This window comes from Rhinoderma darwinii, unplaced genomic scaffold (genome assembly GCF_050947455.1).
Source record: "Rhinoderma darwinii isolate aRhiDar2 unplaced genomic scaffold, aRhiDar2.hap1 Scaffold_423, whole genome shotgun sequence".
Lineage (NCBI taxonomy): Eukaryota > Metazoa > Chordata > Amphibia > Anura > Rhinodermatidae > Rhinoderma > Rhinoderma darwinii.
In genome coordinates, this window is record NW_027463777.1 from 205,162 (window position 1) to 224,855 (window position 19,694).

The following is a 19,694-nucleotide window of genomic DNA, read 5'->3' on the forward strand; positions in this document are numbered from 1 at the left end:
TCTTCAAATTACCGGCATTATGTCCCTGTTCCTTCATATTACCAACATTATGTCCCTGTTCCTTCATATTGCAGGCATTTTGTCCCTGTTCCTTCATATTACCGGCATTATGTCATTGTTCTTTCATATTACCGGTATTATATCCTTGTTCCTTCATATTACAGGCATTTTGTCCCTGTTACTTCATCTTTCCGGCATTATGTCCCTGTTCCCTCATCTGAACCGGAATTATGTGCCTGTTCTTTCATTTTACCGACATTATGTCCCTGTTCCTTCATATTACCGGCATTATGTCCCTGTTCCTTCATATTACAGCCATTTTGTCCCTGTTCCTTCATCTGAACCTGCATTATGTGCCTGTTCCTTCATCTTACCGGAATTATATCTCTATTCCTTCATAATATTGGCAATACGTCCCGGGTTCCTTCATATTACCGGCATTACGTCCCTGTTTCTTCATATTACCGACATTACGTCCCGCCTCCTTCATATTATCGGCATTACGTCCCTGTTCCCTCATCTTACCGACATTTTGTCCCTGTTCCCTCATCTTACCGGCATTATGTCCCTGTTCCTTCATCTTACCGACATCATGCCGGTAATATGAAAGTACAAGGACATAATGTCCCTGTTCCCTCATCTTACCAGCATTATATCCCTGTTCCTTCATATTATCGGTATTATCTCCCTGTTCCTTCATATAACAGGCATTATGTCCCTGTTCCTTCATATTACAGGTATTATGTCCCTGTTCCTTCATATTACAGGCATTATGTCCCTGTTCCTTCATATTACAGGCATTGTGTTCCTGTTCCTACATATTACAGGCATTATTTCCCTGTTCCTTCATATTACAGGCATTATCTCCCTGTTCCCTCATCTTACAGGCATGATGTCCCTGTTCCTTCATAATAACGGCATTATGTCCCTGTTCCCTCATATTACCGGCATAATGTCCCTGTTCCCTCATATTACTGGCATTATATCCCCTCTAGGAGGGTACTGGGACATAATGCCGGTAATATAATGTCTGTAATATGAGGGAACAGGGACATAAAGCCGGTAATATGAAGGAACAGGAATATAATGCCTGTAAGTTGAGGAAACAGGGACATGTCCCTGTTCCTTCATATTACCGGCTTTATGTCCTTGTTCCCTCATATTACAGACATTATGTCCCTGTTCCCTCATATTACCGGCATTACGTCCCTGCTCCTTCATATTACCGGAATTACGTCCCTATTTCTTCAAATTACCGGCATTATGTCCCTGTTCCTTCATATTACCAACATTATGTCCCTGTTCCTTCATATTGCAGGCATTTTGTCCCTGTTCCTTCATATTACCGGCATTATGTCATTGTTCTTTCATATTACCGGTATTATATCCTTGTTCCTTCATATTACAGGCATTTTGTCCCTGTTACTTCATCTTTCCGGCATTATGTCCCTGTTCCCTCATCTGAACCGGAATTATGTGCCTGTTCTTTCATTTTACCGACATTATGTCCCTGTTCCGTCATATTATCGGCATTACGTCCCGGTTTCTTCATATTACCGGCATTACGTCCCGGTTTCTTCATATTACCGGCATTACGTCCCGGCTTCTTCATATTATCGGCATTACGTCCCTGTTCCCTCATCTTACCGGCATTTAGCCCCTGTTCCTTCATCTTACCGACATAATGGCGGTAATCTGAAAGTACAAGGACATATCGGCATTACCTCCCTGTTCCTTCATAAAACTGGCATTACGTCCCTGTTCCTTCGTATTACTGGCATTACGTCCCGGTTTCTTCATATTACCGGCATTACGTCCCGGCTCCTTCATATTATCGGCATTATGTCCCTGTTCCCACATGTTACCGGCATTATGTCCCTGTTCCTTCATATTACAGGCATTATGTCCCTGTTCCTTCATATTACAGGCATTATGTCCCTGTTCCTTCATATTACCGCCATTATGTCCTTGTTCTTTCATATTACCGGCATTATGTCCCTGTTCCTTCATATTACAGGCATTATGTCCTTGTTCCTTCATATTACCGGCATTATGTCCCTGTTCCCTCATCTTAACGCCATTTTGTCCTTATTCACTCATCTTACCTGCATTATGTCCCTGTTCCTTCCTTTTACCGGCATTATGTCCCTGTTCCTACTTATTACCTGCATTATGTCCCTGTTCCCTCCTATTAACGCATTATGTCCCTATTCTATTACAGCGTGTAGAAGAAACCAGAGACTGCTCCTCCAATAACCAGGCAATTACAATAACGACTAAACACACTAGAGTTTGCGGCTACAATAACCTTGCACCAAAAAAAAGAAACAACAAAGTTTGTATTACAATAACCCAGAACAGACTAGCAACTATAGTCTTCTCCACCTGTAATACAATAACCCGGCACAGACAAGAAGCTATAGTCTGCTCCACCTGTATTACAATAACCCGGCACAGACAAGAAGCTATAGTCTACTTCAGCTGCAATACAATAACCCGGCACAGACAAGAAGCTATAGTCTGCTCCACCTGTATTACAATAACCCGGAACAGACTAGCAACTATAGTCTACTTCAGCTGCAATACAATAACCCGGCACAGACAAGAAGCTATAGTCTGCTCCACCTGTATTATAATATTTCGGAAAAGACAAGCAACTATAGTTTGATTCACATGTAATACAATAACCCCGCACAGAATAGACACCAGAGTCTACTTCACCTGTATAAATAAAACCCAGCACATACGTATTGATGTATTACAGATGGAACTCATTCTAGTGTACTGTAATAGACAAGACATTAGAGTACGCTCCATCTGTATTACAAGAACCCAAGTCCCAGCACATACAGTACAGGACAGGGACAGCCGGAATCAGAGAGACGGTCAGTAGCCAGGGACAGCCGAGTGCAGAGAGACGGTCAGGAAACAGGGACAGCCGAGTGCAGAGAGACGGTCAGTAGCCAGGGACAGCCGAGTGCAGAGAGACGGTCAGGAGCCAGGGACACCGAGTGCAGAGAGACGGTCAGCAGACAGGGATAGCCGGAAACAGAGAGACGGTCAGAAGCCAGGGACAGCCGGGTGCAGAGAGACTGTCAGGAGTCAGGGACAGCCGAGTATAGAGAGACGGTCAGGAGCCTGGGACAGCCAAGTGCAGAGAAACGGTCAGGAGTCCGTGACAGCCGAGTGCAGAGAGACGGTCAGGAGTCAGGGACAGACGAGTGCAGAGAGACGGTCAGGAGCCAGGGACAGCCAAGTATAGAGAGATGGTCAGGAGTCAGGGACAGCCGAGTATAGAGAGACTGTCAGGAGTCAGGGAAAGCCGAGTATAGAGAGACGATAAGGTGTCCGGGACAGCCGAGTGCAGAGAGACGGTCAGGAGTCAGGGACAGCCGAGTGCAGAGAGACGGTCAGGAGCCAGGGACAGCCAAGTGCAGAGAAACGGTCAGGAAACCGGGACAGCCGAGTGCAGAGAGACGGTCAGGAGCCAGGGATAGCCGAGTGCAGAGAGACGGTCAGGAGCCAGGGACAGCCGAGGGCAGAGAGACGGACATGAGTCAGGGACAGCCGATTGCCAAGAGACGGTCAGGAGACAGGGACACGGCATAATGTCCCTGTTCCCTCATATTACCGGCATTATGTCCCTGTTCCCTCATCTTACAGGCATTATGTCCCTGTTCCTTCATATTGCAGGCATTATATCCGTGTCCCTTCATATTACCGGCATTATGTCCCTGTTCCCTCATCTTACCGGCATTATGTCCCTGTTCCCTCATCTTACAGGCATTATGTCCCTATTCCTTCATATTATCGGCATTACGTCCCTGTTCCTTCATAGTACAGGCATTATGTCCCTGTTCCCTCATCTTACAGGCATTATGTCCCTGTTCCTTTATATTACAGGCATTATGTCCTTGTTCCTTCATCTTACAGGCATTATGTCCCTGTTCCTTTATATTACAGGCATTTTGTACCTGTTCCTTCTTATTACAGGCATTATGTCCCTGTTCCTTCATATTACCGGCATTATGTCCCTGTTCCCTCATCTTACAGGCATTATGTCCCTGTCCCTTAATATTACCGGCATTATGTCCCTGCTCCCTCATCTTACCGGAATTACTTCCGTATTCCTTCATATCACCGACATTATGTCCCTGTTCCTTCATCTTACAGCCATTATGACCCTGTTCCTTCATCTTTACAGGCATTATGTCCCTGTTCCTTAATATTACAGGCATTTTGTACCTGTTCCTTCTTATTACAGGCAGTGATCTTCTACTTCTATATACACGGGGGTAGGGGCTTCAGTATCACGTCGGTATTCCAGTGAGGAGCCAGATATGTGGACTGCAGTGTGTCCCCTAATAGCGTCCTAGAAGCAGCTGACTGAATTGGGTCTTAGACCAGGGAATGTTAATCTGAAGGGAAAGAGGATCACTCGCCAGCAAGTATAGCAGTAAGGTACTCAGGCAGGAAAACACATCCTCGTAGCGGCGCTGCCGGACGCCGTTTGTGCCGATGCCTGCACGTACAGGAGTGGCAGAAACTCACCGCTGAATATCCGCTCAGTTGCTCATAGCGCTGTATAAGCGCACGAGCAGTGGATCAAACAGCTGACTTGCGGTGTTGTTTCTTCGGCGTCCAGCTTGCTGCTGGGCAACGTGCTTTCCGCAATCCTTGGAGAGAGGGCCAGTGTTTTCTTAGCTGCTGTCACTGCTACTAATGTTACCAGATTCTTACAACAAACAATAAATCTGTTACTGGGACCAACTTTGACACAAGTATCGGCTCGGCCCGTATCTCATTCTGCCGGACGGCTGCGATTAATAAGGCTGCTGGCAATAAATCTGTTAACCTCTAGTACTAATAATGAATCTGTCTGCTGTCCCTATATAGGACTCACTTTATTACAGTAACGCGTGCAGTTTCTTGCAGAGCAACATTTATTGAGACGCATTCAATGAATGAAAAAGGAGAAACTGATGCAGCTGATACGGCATTTTTCAAGGGCAAACCCCAATGTTGGAGGGGCCGTGTTTTCCAAGCTGCTCTCATTGCTACAAATGTTACGAGATTTTCAAAACAAACTACCAATTTGTAGCACCAAGTTCCACATAAGTATGGACTTGCATTGTCTTGTATGTCACTTTGCCAGACTGCTGGTATAATCGAGCTGCTGGCAATACAATGACAGGAAACAGAATGCACCTATTTCTACTTCGTACTAACACTGTGCGTTGTCTATACTTAGGACTCCCCTCATCCCACTAACGCATGAAGTTGCTGCAGAGTAACATTTACTGAGACGCATTCAGAGAATGAAAAGGACAAATTGATGCAGCTCTATTCAGGAGTAAAATCTAATATCAGAGCTCCAATAGTGCGGTACTTGAGGGAGACGAACATTACAGCCCAGTTTGTCCCCTTTATGCCCCCACTTTTGATATTTGATTTATGTACCTTTCCCTTTTATTCCCCTTCATCTACGATAAGTCACAATGCTGAATGGGATTTGTTCATTAAATGGGGTGTTCTCTACTTAGGGACCGTTCTCCCCTTCCCTGTTAGGTAGAATATACCTCTAAGCTCGTTGTTTTATTGATCGATATTTTTTCTTAATTCAAGAGATCCTTTGATCCGTGTGCTTCTCGCCCTTCTCTTCCCCTCCCTTTTTCATTTGTTCACATTTAGTTGGTGGTGTACACCAGGGCAGAATTAGAAGCAATAAGAGTCATTGAGAGGAAGGGTTTGTTACCCTAATAGCGTCTCCTGTGTATATAAAGCATTGCCGCAGACCCCTCGTAGGACTTCTCCTTTGTAGTTTAGGAACTGCTATTATCGGTAAATGACGCGGGGATAGAATCTTAGCCTAAACACCTGGGATGATGATGGTGGTTATACTTCAGGGGGACCGAATTGTGACAAAGCTCTTGAGACTGGAAGATAGAATTTAAGACACTATGTAGTCGGGGGCGAGTTGTAGATCATGAACACGAATCACTGGAGTAGTTGTACTATTAATGTGTTCTGTACAGTATAGTTAGTGCACCAATGAGGACAGCGCCATCATCTACCCGAGGCAGTAGTTAACTACTGCACCGCTCACCAGCTCCTGTGATCGGATAGATTTAAATCCACCAACAGAGAACAGACTCGTGGAAACCACCAATTAGCTGGCACTGGGAGTGGCTTATGACGATTCCATAGGTCACATGACTTGCTCTTCCAGTAGAACAGCGGTCAGGCAGCGTTGCTCATTTGCATAGCCCGTGTATAAATACAGCAGCGGTGGGAGGGTAAAGCATTCCATTATTTCAGTTGTGAGCAGATCGCAGTGTGTTATCATGCCTGAGCCCGCCAAGTCTGCCCCGGCGCCCAAGAAGGGCTCCAAGAAAGCCGTGACCAAGACACAGAAGAAGGACGGCAAGAAGCGGAGAAAGAGCAGGAAGGAGAGCTACGCCATTTACGTGTACAAGGTGCTCAAGCAGGTTCACCCTGACACCGGCATCTCGTCCAAGGCTATGGGCATCATGAACTCCTTCGTCAATGACATCTTCGAGCGCATCGCAGGGGAAGCCTCCCGCCTGGCTCACTACAACAAGCGCTCCACCATCACCTCCCGGGAGATCCAGACTGCCGTGCGCCTGCTGCTGCCTGGAGAGCTGGCCAAGCACGCCGTGTCCGAGGGCACCAAGGCCGTCACCAAGTACACCAGCGCCAAGTAATGTGCCCCGTCCCTGCAGTAAGAACACAAAGGCTCTTCTAAGAGCCACCCACCTTGTCTACAACAGAGCTGTGCCTGCTATTGTCTGGCCTCCCGCTAGTCTCCCTGTTCTATGGGCGGCCGCTCTCGTGTCGGTGCAGATGCTGCTTCATACATTATGTGGCTGCCGGACAGGGAGGGACAATGCCGCGTGTGAGGAAGCCGGGACACTGATCCTGCGGGCAGATGACCCGTCATAATATCACACTGTCCAGAAGAAACGGAACATTGTACATTAGGAGACGGAAGGAAGCATGGGACATCTGTAAATAACAATGATGAGGGTAGTAGTCAGATTTATAATCGATGCCAGGGAAACTGCTTGTCGACGATAGAGAACAAGCAATCACACTGGCGAGGACTGGATAAAGGGTGGTTATTGTAATACAGGCGGAGCAGACTCTGGTGTATCCTCTGTGCCGGGTATTGTAATACAAGTGGAGCAGACTCTGGTGTCTCCTCTGTGCCGGGTATTGTAATACAAGTGGAGCAGACTCTGGTGTCTCCTCTCAGCCGGGTATTGTAATACAAGTGGAGCAGACTCTGGTGTCTCCTCTGAGCCGGGTATTGTAATACAGGCGGAGCAGACTCTGGTGTATCCTCTGTGCCGGGTATTGTAATACAGGTGGAGCAGACTCTGGTGTCTCCTCTGTACCGGGTATTGTAATGCAGGAGGAGCAGACTCTGGTGTCTATGCCTGGTTATTGGAGCAGTCTCTGGTTTCTTCTACACGCTGCAATAGAATAGGGACATAATGCGGTAATAAGTAGGAGCAGGGACGTAATGCCGGTAATAGGAAGGAACAAGGACATAATGTCTGGAAGATGAGAGAACAGGGACATGTTACCGGCATTGTGTCCCTGTACCCTCCTACATAGGACATAATGCCGGTCACATGAGAGGACAGGGACATAATGCCGGTAATTCGGGAACGATACGGATGTAATAAAGACGTGTTACATGTTTGTACGTCACCCCCTTTATACTGGAGATTGGTACGTTGGAATTGTGCGTTTCACGGTATGGTTGGATGGAGAAGAATCAGCCCGTGCAGCCCGCAGATAAGCCCCTAATGCAGCAGCAGCAGCTCTGCGCTATCACACCCGGGAATGTCCCCCCATATCCTGCAGCACGAGGGAGCGGCTGCACGGACTGAACGACTCTTCCAGACATGGGAGACCAGCGGGAATAAAGACATGCGCACGAATAAGCACAAGATGGAGGCGGCAGCTCTGTTGTAGACTTGGTGGGGGGCTCTTAGAAGAGCCTTTGGGTCCTTCCTGCAGGGACGGGGCACATTACTTGGCGCCTAATGAGAAGAATCCGCCGCTGCTGCTTTATTCCTGCTCCATTCGAGTTCAGGCGGGAGATGTTCCTGTTGGTAGAGACAGAGGAGGAGGCGTGGTGTTATCTGCGAGTCTATAGAAATATTCTACTTCCTCATTGGCTACAGCGTCTGTCGTTGACTATCAGTTTTAGATGCGGCCAATCAGAGAAGAAGCTCTCTGCTCCATCCGGGTATAAGAAGTGACGGTGGGAGCGCAGCCGTTAGATCTGATCAGATAATAGACATGTCTGGAAGAGGAAAGCAAGGAGGCAAAGTGCGGGCTAAAGCCAAGACCCGCTCATCCCGGGCAGGACTGCAGTTCCCTGTCGGTCGTGTGCACAGACTTCTCCGCAAGGGTAACTACGCTGAGAGGGTCGGCGCCGGCGCTCCGGTCTACCTGGCCGCTGTGCTGGAATATCTGACCGCTGAGATCCTGGAACTGGCAGGAAATGCCGCCCGGGACAACAAGAAGACCCGAATCATTCCCCGTCACCTGCAGCTGGCCGTGCGCAATGACGAGGAGCTCAACAAGCTGCTGGGTGGTGTGACCATCGCTCAGGGAGGCGTCCTGCCCAACATCCAGGCCGTTCTGCTGCCCAAGAAGACCGAGAGCAGCAAAAGCGCCAAGAGCAAGTGAGCGCCGCTTATCCAAATTTAACCACAAAGGTTCTTTTAAGAGCCGCCCACATGGTCCTTAGAACAGAGCTCTCACCGCTGATCTCCGATATGTAAACGTTCTGCGCCAGATAAGTGGCTCTGCTTGTACAGAGATCTAGCCATATCAATTCATATACCGCGGGGTTTCACATTGAAGAGGAAGCCGTAGGGTGGGTGGGTGTAGAACTTCTGCGTTACTCATGACCTATACATTCACTACTGTCTCGTGCAGATGATGGCGCTGTCCTCATTGGTGCACTAACTATACTGTACAGGACACATTAATAGTACAACTACTCCAGTGATTAATGTTCACGATCTACAACCCGTCCCCGACTACATAATATCTTAAATTATATCTTCCAGTCTCTCTGGATTCTTCGAATGCGTCTCACTAAATGTTACTCTGCAGCAACTTCATGCGTTAGTGTGATGAGGTGAGTCCTAAGTATAGACAACGCACAGTGTTAGTACGAAGTAGAAATAGGTGCATTCTGTTTCCTGTCATTGTATTGCCAGCAGCGCGATTATACCAGCAGTCTGGCAAAGTGACATACAAGACAATGCAAGTCCATACTTATGTGGAACTTGGTGCTGCAAATTGGTAGTTTGTTTTGAAAATCTCGTAACATTTGTAGCAATGAGAGCAGCTTGGAAAACACGGCCCCTCCAACATTGGGTTTTGCTCTTGTAAAATGCCGTATCAGCTGCATCAGTTTTGTACTTTTTCATTCATTGAATGCGTCTCACTAAATGTTGCTCTGCAAGAAACTGCACGCGTTACTGTAATAAAGTGAGTCCTATATAGGGACAGCAGACAGATTCATTATTAGTACTAGAGGTTAACAGATTTATTGCCAGCAGCCTTATTAATCCCAGCCGTCCGGCAGAATGAGATACGGGCCGAGCCGATACTTGTGTCAAAGTTGGTCCCAGTAACAGATTTATTGTTTGTTGTGAGAATCTGGTAACATTAGTAGCAGTGACAGCAGCTAAGAAAACACTGTCCCTCTCTCCAAGGATTGCGGAAAGCACGTTGCCCAGCAGCAAGCTGGACGCCGAAGAAGCAACACAGCAAGTCAGCTGTTTGATCCGCTGCTCGTGCGCTTATACAGCGCTATGAGCAACTGAGCGGATATTCAGCGGTGTTTCTGCCACTCCTGTACGTGCAGGCATCGGCACAAACGGCGTCCGGCAGCGCCGCTACGAAGAGGTGTATTCCTGCCGGAGGATCACTCGCCAGCAAGTATAGCACTAAGGTACTCTTTCCCTTCAGATTAACATTCCCTGGTCTAAGACCCAATTCAGTCAGCTGCTTCTAGGACGCCACTGCGGTCCACATATCCGGCTCCTCACTGGAAGACGGACGTGATACCGATGCCCCTACCCCCGTGTATATAGAAGTAGGTCACTGCTCAGATACACGAGCGGTCACCAGCAGACATCATAGCTGATCTATAGAGGATGTGGCGGCTCTGAGAAGAGCCTTTGTGTTGTGTAAGATGGAGCAGAGCAGGAGCGGAATTAACCTCCGAAACCGTAGAGAGTGCGGCCCTGGCGTTTGAGCGCGTACACCACGTCCATAGCGGTGACGGTCTTCCTCTTAGCGTGCTCGGTGTAGGTGACGGCGTCACGGATGACGTTCTCCAGGAAAACCTTCAGGACGCCGCGAGTCTCTTCATAGATGAGACCGGAGATGCGTTTGACGCCTCCCCTGCGAGCTAGACGGCGGATGGCAGGCTTGGTGATGCCCTGGATGTTATCACGGAGCACCTTCCTATGCCGCTTAGCACCGCCCTTTCCGAGTCCTTTTCCTCCTTTACCGCGACCAGACATCCTGTAAGCTGGAGCTAAAGAGAAATATTGTACCGAGAACCGCGGAGTGCGTCTTTATATAGACCTTGGGTGGACCAGAGAGAGAACTGTAATACATGTTACTTTCGGGGCGTTTCTCTCAGCTAATTTACATTACCAATCCCTCCCCCTCCCGTTGATTGGCTTAACTCAGATTTTGAATTGCAAGCTCATTTTACAATACCGACCGCTCTTTTCCCGCTTCTACTTGTACTTTCATATTACCGGCATTACTACCCTGTTCCTTCATATTACCGGCATGATGTCCCTGTTCCCTTATCTTACCGGCATTACGTCACTGTTCCTTCATATTACCGGCATTATGTCCCTGTTTGTTTCTTCATATTACCAGCATTACGTCCCTGTTTCTTCATATTACCGAAATTGCTTCCCTATTCCTTCATATTACCGGCATTATGTCCTTGTTCCTTCATATTACAGGCATTATGTCCCTGTTCCTTCATATAACCGGCATTAAGTCCCTGTTCCCTCATCTTACCGGCATTATGTCCATATTCCCTCATCTGAACCGGCATTATGTGCCTGTTCCGTCATCTTACCGGCATTACGTCCCTGTTCCTTCATATTACCGGCATTACGTCCCTGTTCCTTCATATTTTTGGCATTATGTCCCTGTTCCCTCATCTTACCGGCATTTTGTCCTTGTTCCCACATCTTACCGGCATTACGTCACTGTTCCTCCATATTACCGGAATTACGCCCCTGTTCCTTCATATTACCGGCTTTATGTCCCTGTTCTCTCATATTATAGACATTATGTCCCTGTTCCCTCATCTTACCGGAATTGTGTCCCTGTTCCCTCATCTTACCGGCATTACGTCCCTGTTCCTTCATCTTACCGGCATTACGTCCCTGTTCCTTCATATTACCGGCATTACGTCCCTGTTCCTTCATATTGCAGGCATTAAGTCTCTGTTCCTTCATATTGCAGGCATTATTTCCCTGTTCCTTCATATTACAGGCATTATGTCCCTGTTCCTTCATATTACCGGCATTATTTTCCTGTTACTTCATATTACTGCCATTATGTCCACTGTAGGAGGGTACAGGGACATAATGCCGGTAATATGTCCCTGTTCCCTCATCTTACAGACATTACGTCCCTGCTCCTTCATATTATCGACATTACGTCCCTTTATCTTCACATTACCAGCATTACGTCCCTATTCCTTAATATTACCGGCATTATGTCCCTGTTTCTTCATATTACCGAAATTGCGTCCCTATTCCTTCATATTACCGGCATTATGTCCTTGTTCCTTCATATTACAGGCATTATGTCCCTGTTCCTTCATATAACCGGCATTAAGTCCCTGTTCCCTCATCTTACCGGCATTATGTCCATATTCCCTCATCTGAACCGGCATTATGTGCCTGTTCCGTCATCTTAGCGGCATTGCGTCCCTGTTCCTTCATATTACCAGCATTACGTCCCAGTTCCTTCATATTACCAGAATTGCGTCCCTATTCCTTCATATTACCGGCATTATGTCCCTGTTCCTTCATATTACCAGCATTATGTCCCTGTTCCTTCATATTACAGGCATTTTGTCCCTGTTCCTTCATATTACAGGCATTATGTCCCTGTTCCTTCATATAACCGGCATTAAGTCCCTGTTCCCTCATATTACCGGCATTATGTCCCTGTTCCCTAACCTTACCGGCATTATGTCCCTGTTCCCTCATTTGAACCGGCATTATGTGCCTGTTCCTCTATATTACCGGAATAACGTCCCTATTCCTTCATATTACCGGCATTACGTCCCTGTTCCTTCATATTACCGGCAATACGTCCCTGTTCCTTCATATTACCAGCATTACGTCACTGTTACTTCATATTACCGAAATTGCGTCCCTATTCCTTCATATTACCGGCATTATGTCCCTGTTCCTTCATATTACCAGCATTATGTCCCTGTTCCTTCATATTACAGGCATTTTGTCCCTGTTCCTTCAAATTACAGGCATTATGTCCTTGTTCTTTCATATTACCTGCATAATGTCCTTGTTCCTTTATATTACAGGCATTATGTCCCTGTTCCTTCATATAACCGGCATTAAATCCCTGTTCCCTCATCTTACCGGCATTATGTCCCTGTTCCCTCATTTGAACCGGCATTATGTGCCTGTTCCTTCATCTTACCGGCATTACGTCACTGTTCCTTCATATTACCGGCATTACGTCCCTGTTCCTTCATATTACAGGCATTATGTCCCTGTTCCTTCATATTACCGGCATTATGTCCACTGTAGGAGGGTACAGGGACATAATGCCGGTAATATGTCCCTGTTCCCTCATCTTACCGGCATTATGTCCCTGTGCCTTCATTTAACAGGCATTACGTCCCTGTTCCTTCATATTACAGGCTTTTTATGTCCCTGTTCCCTCATCTTACCGGCATTATGTCCCTGTTCCTTCATATTACAGGCATTATTTCCCTGTTCCTTCATATTATCGGCATTATGTCCATGTTCCTTCATATTACCGACATAATGTCCCTGCCCCCTCATATTACAGGCATTATGTCCCTGATCCTTCATATTACAGGCTTCATGTCCCTGTTCCTTCATATTACCAGCATAATGTCCCTGTCCCCTCATATTACTGGCATTATGTCCCGTGTAGAAGGGCACAGGGACATAATGCCGGTAATATGTCCCTGTTCCCTCATCTTACAGGCATTATGTCCCTGTTCCTTCATATTACCGGCTTTATGTCCCTGTTCTCTCATATTACAGACATTATGTCCCTGTTCCCTCATATTACCGGCATTACGTCCCTGCTCCTTCATATTATCGGCATTATGTCCCTGTTCCCTCATCTTACCGGCATTATGTCCCTGTTCCCTCATTTGAACCGGCATTATGTGCCTGTTCCTTCATACTATTGGCATTACGTCCCTGTTCCTTCATATTATCGGCATTACGTCCCTGTTCCTTCATATTATCGGCATTATGTCCCTGTTCCTTCATATTATCGGCATTAAGTCCCTGTTCCTTCATATTATCGGCATTATGTCCCTGTTCCCTCATCTTACCGGCATTTTGTCCCTGTTCCTTCATCTTACCCACATTATGTCCATGTACTTTCATATTACCGGCATTATGTCCCTATTCCCTCATCTTACCGGCATTATGTCCCTGTGCCTTCATATTACAGGCATTATGTCCCTGTTCCTTCATATAACAGGCATTACGTCCCTGTTCCTTCATATTACAGGCTTTTTGTGTCCCTGTTCCCTCATCTTACCGGCATTATGTCCCTGTTCCTTCATATTACAGGCATTATGTCCCTGTTCCTTCAAATTACAGGCATTATTTACCTGTTCCTTCATATTACAGGCTTCATGTCCCTGTTCCTTCATATTACCAGCATAATGTCCCTGTCCCCTCATATTACTGGCATTATGTCCCATGTAGGAGGGCACAGGGACATAATGCCGGTGATATGTCCCTGTTCCCTCATCTTACAGGCATTATGTCTCTGTTCCTTCATATTACCGGCTTTATGTCCCTGTTCTCTCATATTACAGACATTATGTCCCTGTTCCTTAATATTACCGAAATTGTGTCCCTATTCCTTCATATTACCGGCATTATGTCCCTGTTCCTTCATATTACCGGCATAATGTCTTTGTTCCTTCATATTACAGGCATTATGTCCCTGTTCCTTCATATAACCGGCATTAAGTCCCTGTTCCCTCATCTTACCGGCACTATGTCCCTGTTCCCTCATCTTACCGGCATTATGTCCCTGTTCCTTCATCTTACCGGCATTGCGTTCCTGTTCCTCCATATTACCGAAATTACGTCCCTATTCCTTCATATTACCGGCTTTATGTCCCTGTTCTCTCATATTACAGACATTATGTCCCTGTTCCCTCATATTACCGGCATTACGTCCCTGCTCCTTCATATTATCGGGATTACGTCCCTGTTTCTTCATATTACCAGCATTACGTCCCTGTTCCTTAATATTACCGAAATTGCGTCCCTATTCCTTCATATTACCGGCATTATGTCCCTGTTCCTTCATATTACCAGCATTATGTCCCTGTTCCTTCATATTACAGGCATTTTGTCCCTGTTCCTTCATATTAAAGGCATTATGTCCTTGTTCTTTCATATTACCGGCATAATGTCTTTGTTCCTTCATATTACAGGCATTATGTCCCTGTTCCTTCATATAACCGGCACTATGTCCCTGTTCCCTCATCTTACCGGCATTATGTCCCTGTTCCTTCATCTTACCGGCATTGCGTTCCTGTTCCTCCATATTACCGGAATTACGTCCCTATTCCTTCATATTACCGGCTTTATGTCCCTGTTCTCTCATATTACAGACATTATGTCCCTGTTCCCTCATATTACCGGCATTACGTCCCTGCTCCTTCATATTATCGGCGTTACATCCCTGTTTCTTCATATTACCAGCATTACGTCCCTGTTCCTTAATATTACCGGCATTATGTCCCTGTTCCTTCATATTACCGGCATTATGTCCCTGTTCCTTCATATTACCGGCATTATTTCCCTGTTCCTTCATATTACTGCCATTATGTCCACTGTAGGAGGGTCAGGGACATAATGCCGGTAATATGTCCCTGTTCCCTCATATTACCGGCATTACGTCCCTGCTCCTTCATATTATCGGCATTACGTCCCTGTTTCTTCATATTACCGGCATTATGTCCCTGTTCCTTCATATTACCAGCATTATGTCCTGTTCCTTCATATTACAGGCATTATGTCCCTGTTCCTTCATATTACCAGCATTATGTCCTGTTCCCTCATCTTACCGGCATTATGTCCCTGTTCCCTCATCTTACGGGCATTATGTCCCTGTTCCCTCATTTGAAAAGGCATTATGTGCCTGTTCCTTCATACTATCTGCATTAAGTCCCTGTTCCTTCATATTATCGGCATTACGTCCCTGTTCCTTCATATTATCGGCATTATGTCCCTGTTCCTTCATATTATCGGCATTAAGTCCCTGTTCCTTCATATTATCGGCATTATGTCCCTGTTCCCTCATCTTACCGGCATTTTGTCCCTGTTCCTTCATCTTACCCACATTATGTCCATGTACTTTCATATTACCGGCATTATGTCCCTATTCCCTCATCTTACCGGCATTATGTCCCTGTGCCTTCATATTACAGGCATTATGTCCCTGTTCCTTCATATAACAGGCATTACGTCCCTGTTCCTTCATATTACAGGCTTTTTGTGTCCCTGTTCCCTCATCTTACCGGCATTATGTCCATGTACTTTCATATTACCGGCATTATGTCCCTATTCCCTCATCTTACCGGCATTATGTCCCTGTGCCTTCATATTACAGGCATTATGTCCCTGTTCCTTCATATAACAGGCATTACGTCCCTGTTCCTTCATATTACAGGCTTTTTGTGTCCCTGTTCCCTCATCTTACCGGCATTATGTCCTTGTTCCTTCATATTACAGGCATTACGTCCCTGTTCCTTCATATTATCGGCATTATGTCCCTGTTCCTTCATATTATCGGCATTACGTCCCTGTTCCCTCATCTTACCGGCATTTTGTCCCTGTTCCCTCATCTTACCGACATTAGGTCCCTGATCCCTTATCTTACCGGCATTTTGTCCCTGTTCCTTCATCTTACCCACATTATGTCCTTGTACTTTCATATTACCGGCATTATGTCCCTATTCCCTCATCTTACCGGCATTATGTCCCTGTGCCTTCATATTACAGGCATTATGTCCCTGTTCCTTCATATAACAGGCATTATGTCTCTGTTCCTTCATATTACCGGCTTTATGTCCCTGTTCTCTCATATTACAGACATTATGTCCCTGTTCCCTCATCTTACAGGCATTATGTCTCTGTTCCTTCATATTACCGGCTTTATGTCCCTGTTCTCTCATATTACAGACATTATGTCCCTGTTCCCTCATATTACCGGCATTACGTCCCTGCTCCTTCATATTATCGGCATTACGTCCCTGTTTCTTCATATTACCAGCATTATGTCCCTGTTCCTTAATATTACCGAAATTGTGTCCCTATTCCTTCATATTACCGGCATTATGTCCCTGTTCCTTCATATTACCGGCATAATGTCTTTGTTCCTTCATATTACAGGCATTATGTCCCTGTTCCTTCATATAACCGGCATTAAGTCCCTGTTCCCTCATCTTACCGGCACTATGTCCCTGTTCCCTCATCTTACCGGCATTATGTCCCTGTTCCTTCATCTTACCGGCATTGCGTTCCTGTTCCTCCATATTACCGAAATTACGTCCCTATTCCTTCATATTACCGGCTTTATGTCCCTGTTCTCTCATATTACAGACATTATGTCCCTGTTCCCTCATATTACCGGCATTACGTCCCTGCTCCTTCATATTATCGGCATTACGTCCCTGTTTCTTCATATTACCAGCATTACGTCCCTGTTCCTTAATATTACCGAAATTGCGTCCCTATTCCTTCATATTACCGGCATTATGTCCCTGTTCCTTCATATTACCAGCATTATGTCCCTGTTCCTTCATATTACAGGCATTTTGTCCCTGTTCCTTCATATTAAAGGCATTATGTCCTTGTTCTTTCATATTACCGGCATAATGTCTTTGTTCCTTCATATTACAGGCATTATGTCCCTGTTCCTTCATATAACCGGCACTATGTCCCTGTTCCCTCATCTTACCGGCATTATGTCCCTGTTCCTTCATCTTACCGGCATTGCGTTCCTGTTCCTCCATATTACCGGAATTACGTCCCTATTCCTTCATATTACCGGCTTTATGTCCCTGTTCTCTCATATTACAGACATTATGTCCCTGTTCCCTCATATTACCGGCATTACGTCCCTGCTCCTTCATATTATCGGCGTTACGTCCCTGTTTCTTCATATTACCAGCATTACGTCCCTGTTCCTTCATATTACCGGCATTATGTCCCTGTTCCTTCATATTACCGGCATTATTTCCCTGTTCCTTCATATTACTGCCATTATGTCCACTGTAGGAGGGTCAGGGACATAATGCCGGTAATATGTCCCTGTTCCCTCATATTACCGGCATTACGTCCCTGCTCCTTCATATTATCGGCATTACGTCCCTGTTTCTTCATATTACCGGCATTATGTCCCTGTTCCTTCATATTACCAGCATTATGTCCTGTTCCTTCATATTACAGGCATTATGTCCCTGTTCCTTCATATTACCAGCATTATGTCCTGTTCCCTCATCTTACCGGCATTATGTCCCTGTTCCCTCATCTTACCGGCATTATGTCCCTGTTCCCTCATTTGAAAAGGCATTATGTGCCTGTTCCTTCATACTATCTGCATTAAGTCCCTGTTCCTTCATATTATCGGCATTACGTCCCTGTTCCTTCATATTATCGGCATTATGTCCCTGTTCCTTCATATTATCGGCATTAAGTCCCTGTTCCTTCATATTATCGGCATTATGTCCCTGTTCCCTCATCTTACCGGCATTTTGTCCCTGTTCCTTCATCTTACCCACATTATGTCCATGTACTTTCATATTACCGGCATTATGTCCCTATTCCCTCATCTTACCGGCATTATGTCCCTGTGCCTTCATATTACAGGCATTATGTCCCTGTTCCTTCATATAACAGGCATTACGTCCCTGTTCCTTCATATTACAGGCTTTTTGTGTCCCTGTTCCCTCATCTTACTGGCATTATGTCCATGTACTTTCATATTACCGGCATTATGTCCCTATTCCCTCATCTTACCGGCATTATGTCCCTGTGCCTTCATATTACAGGCATTATGTCCCTGTTCCTTCATATAACAGGCATTACGTCCCTGTTCCTTCATATTACAGGCTTTTTGTGTCCCTGTTCCCTCATCTTACCGGCATTATGTCCTTGTTCCTTCATATTACAGGCATTACGTCCCTGTTCCTTCATATTATCGACATTATGTCCCTGTTCCTTCATATTATCGGCATTACGTCCCTGTTCCCTCATCTTACCGGCATTTTGTCCCTGTTCCCTCATCTTACCGACATTAGGTCCCTGATCCCTTATCTTACCGGCATTTTGTCCCTGTTCCTTCATCTTACCCACATTATGTCCTTGTACTTTCATATTACCGGCATTATGTCCCTATTCCCTCATCTTACCGGCATTATGTCCCTGTGCCTTCATATTACAGGCATTATGTCCCTGTTCCTTCATATAACAGGCATTACGTCCCTGTTTCTTCATATTACAGGCTATTTGTGTCCCTGTTCCCTCATCTTACCGCCATTATGTCCCTGTTCCTTCATATTACAGGCATTATGTCCCTGTTCCTTCATATTACAGGCATTATTTACCTGTTCCTTCATATTACAGGCATTATTTCCCTGTTCCTTCATATTATCGGCATTATGTCCCTGTTCCTTCATATTACCGGCATAATGTCCCTGTCCCCTCATAGTACAGGCATTATGTCCCTGATCCTTCATATTACAGGCTTCATGTCCCTGTTCCTTCATATTAACAGCATAATGTCCCTGTCCCCTCATATTACTGCCATTATGTCCCGTGTAGGAGGGCACAGGGACATAATGCCGGTAATTTGTCCCTGTTCGCTCATCTTACAGGCATTATGTCCCTGATCCTTCATATTACCGGCTTTATGTCCCTGTTCTCTCATATTACAGACATTATGTCCCTGTTCCCTCATATTACCGGCATTACGTCCCTGCTCCTTCATATTATCGGCATTATGTCCCTGTTCCCTCATCTTACCGGCATTATGTCCCTGTTCCCTCATTTGAACCGGCATTATGTGCCTGTTCCTTCATACTATTGGCATTACGTCCCTGTTCCTTCATATTATCGGCATTACGTCCCTGTTCCTTCATATTATCGGCATTATGTCCCTGTTCCTTCATATTATCGGCATTAAGTCCCTGTTCCTTCATATTATCGGCATTATGTCCCTGTTCCCTCATCTTACCGGCATTATGTCCCTGTTCCCTCATTTGAACCGGCATTATGTGCCTGTTCCTTCATATTATCGGCATTACGTCCCTGTTCCTTCATATTATCGGCATTACG

At 45.8% G+C, this 19,694-nt stretch overlaps 2 protein-coding genes across 2 annotated transcripts; both read left to right on the plus strand.

Moving 5' to 3' along the window:
* The first annotated feature begins 6,344 nt into the window (after window positions 1–6,344).
* On the plus strand, window positions 6,345–6,725 carry LOC142710274 (histone H2B 1.1). The gene has a single exon (XM_075848541.1). The coding sequence runs from the start codon at window positions 6,345–6,347 to the stop codon at window positions 6,723–6,725; it is 381 nt and encodes a 126-aa protein (XP_075704656.1).
* A 1,609-nt stretch (window positions 6,726–8,334) lies between these two features.
* Window positions 8,335–8,727, plus strand: LOC142710272 (histone H2A type 1). The gene has a single exon (XM_075848539.1). The coding sequence runs from the start codon at window positions 8,335–8,337 to the stop codon at window positions 8,725–8,727; it is 393 nt and encodes a 130-aa protein (XP_075704654.1).
* Window positions 8,728–19,694: the final 10,967 nt, after the last annotated feature.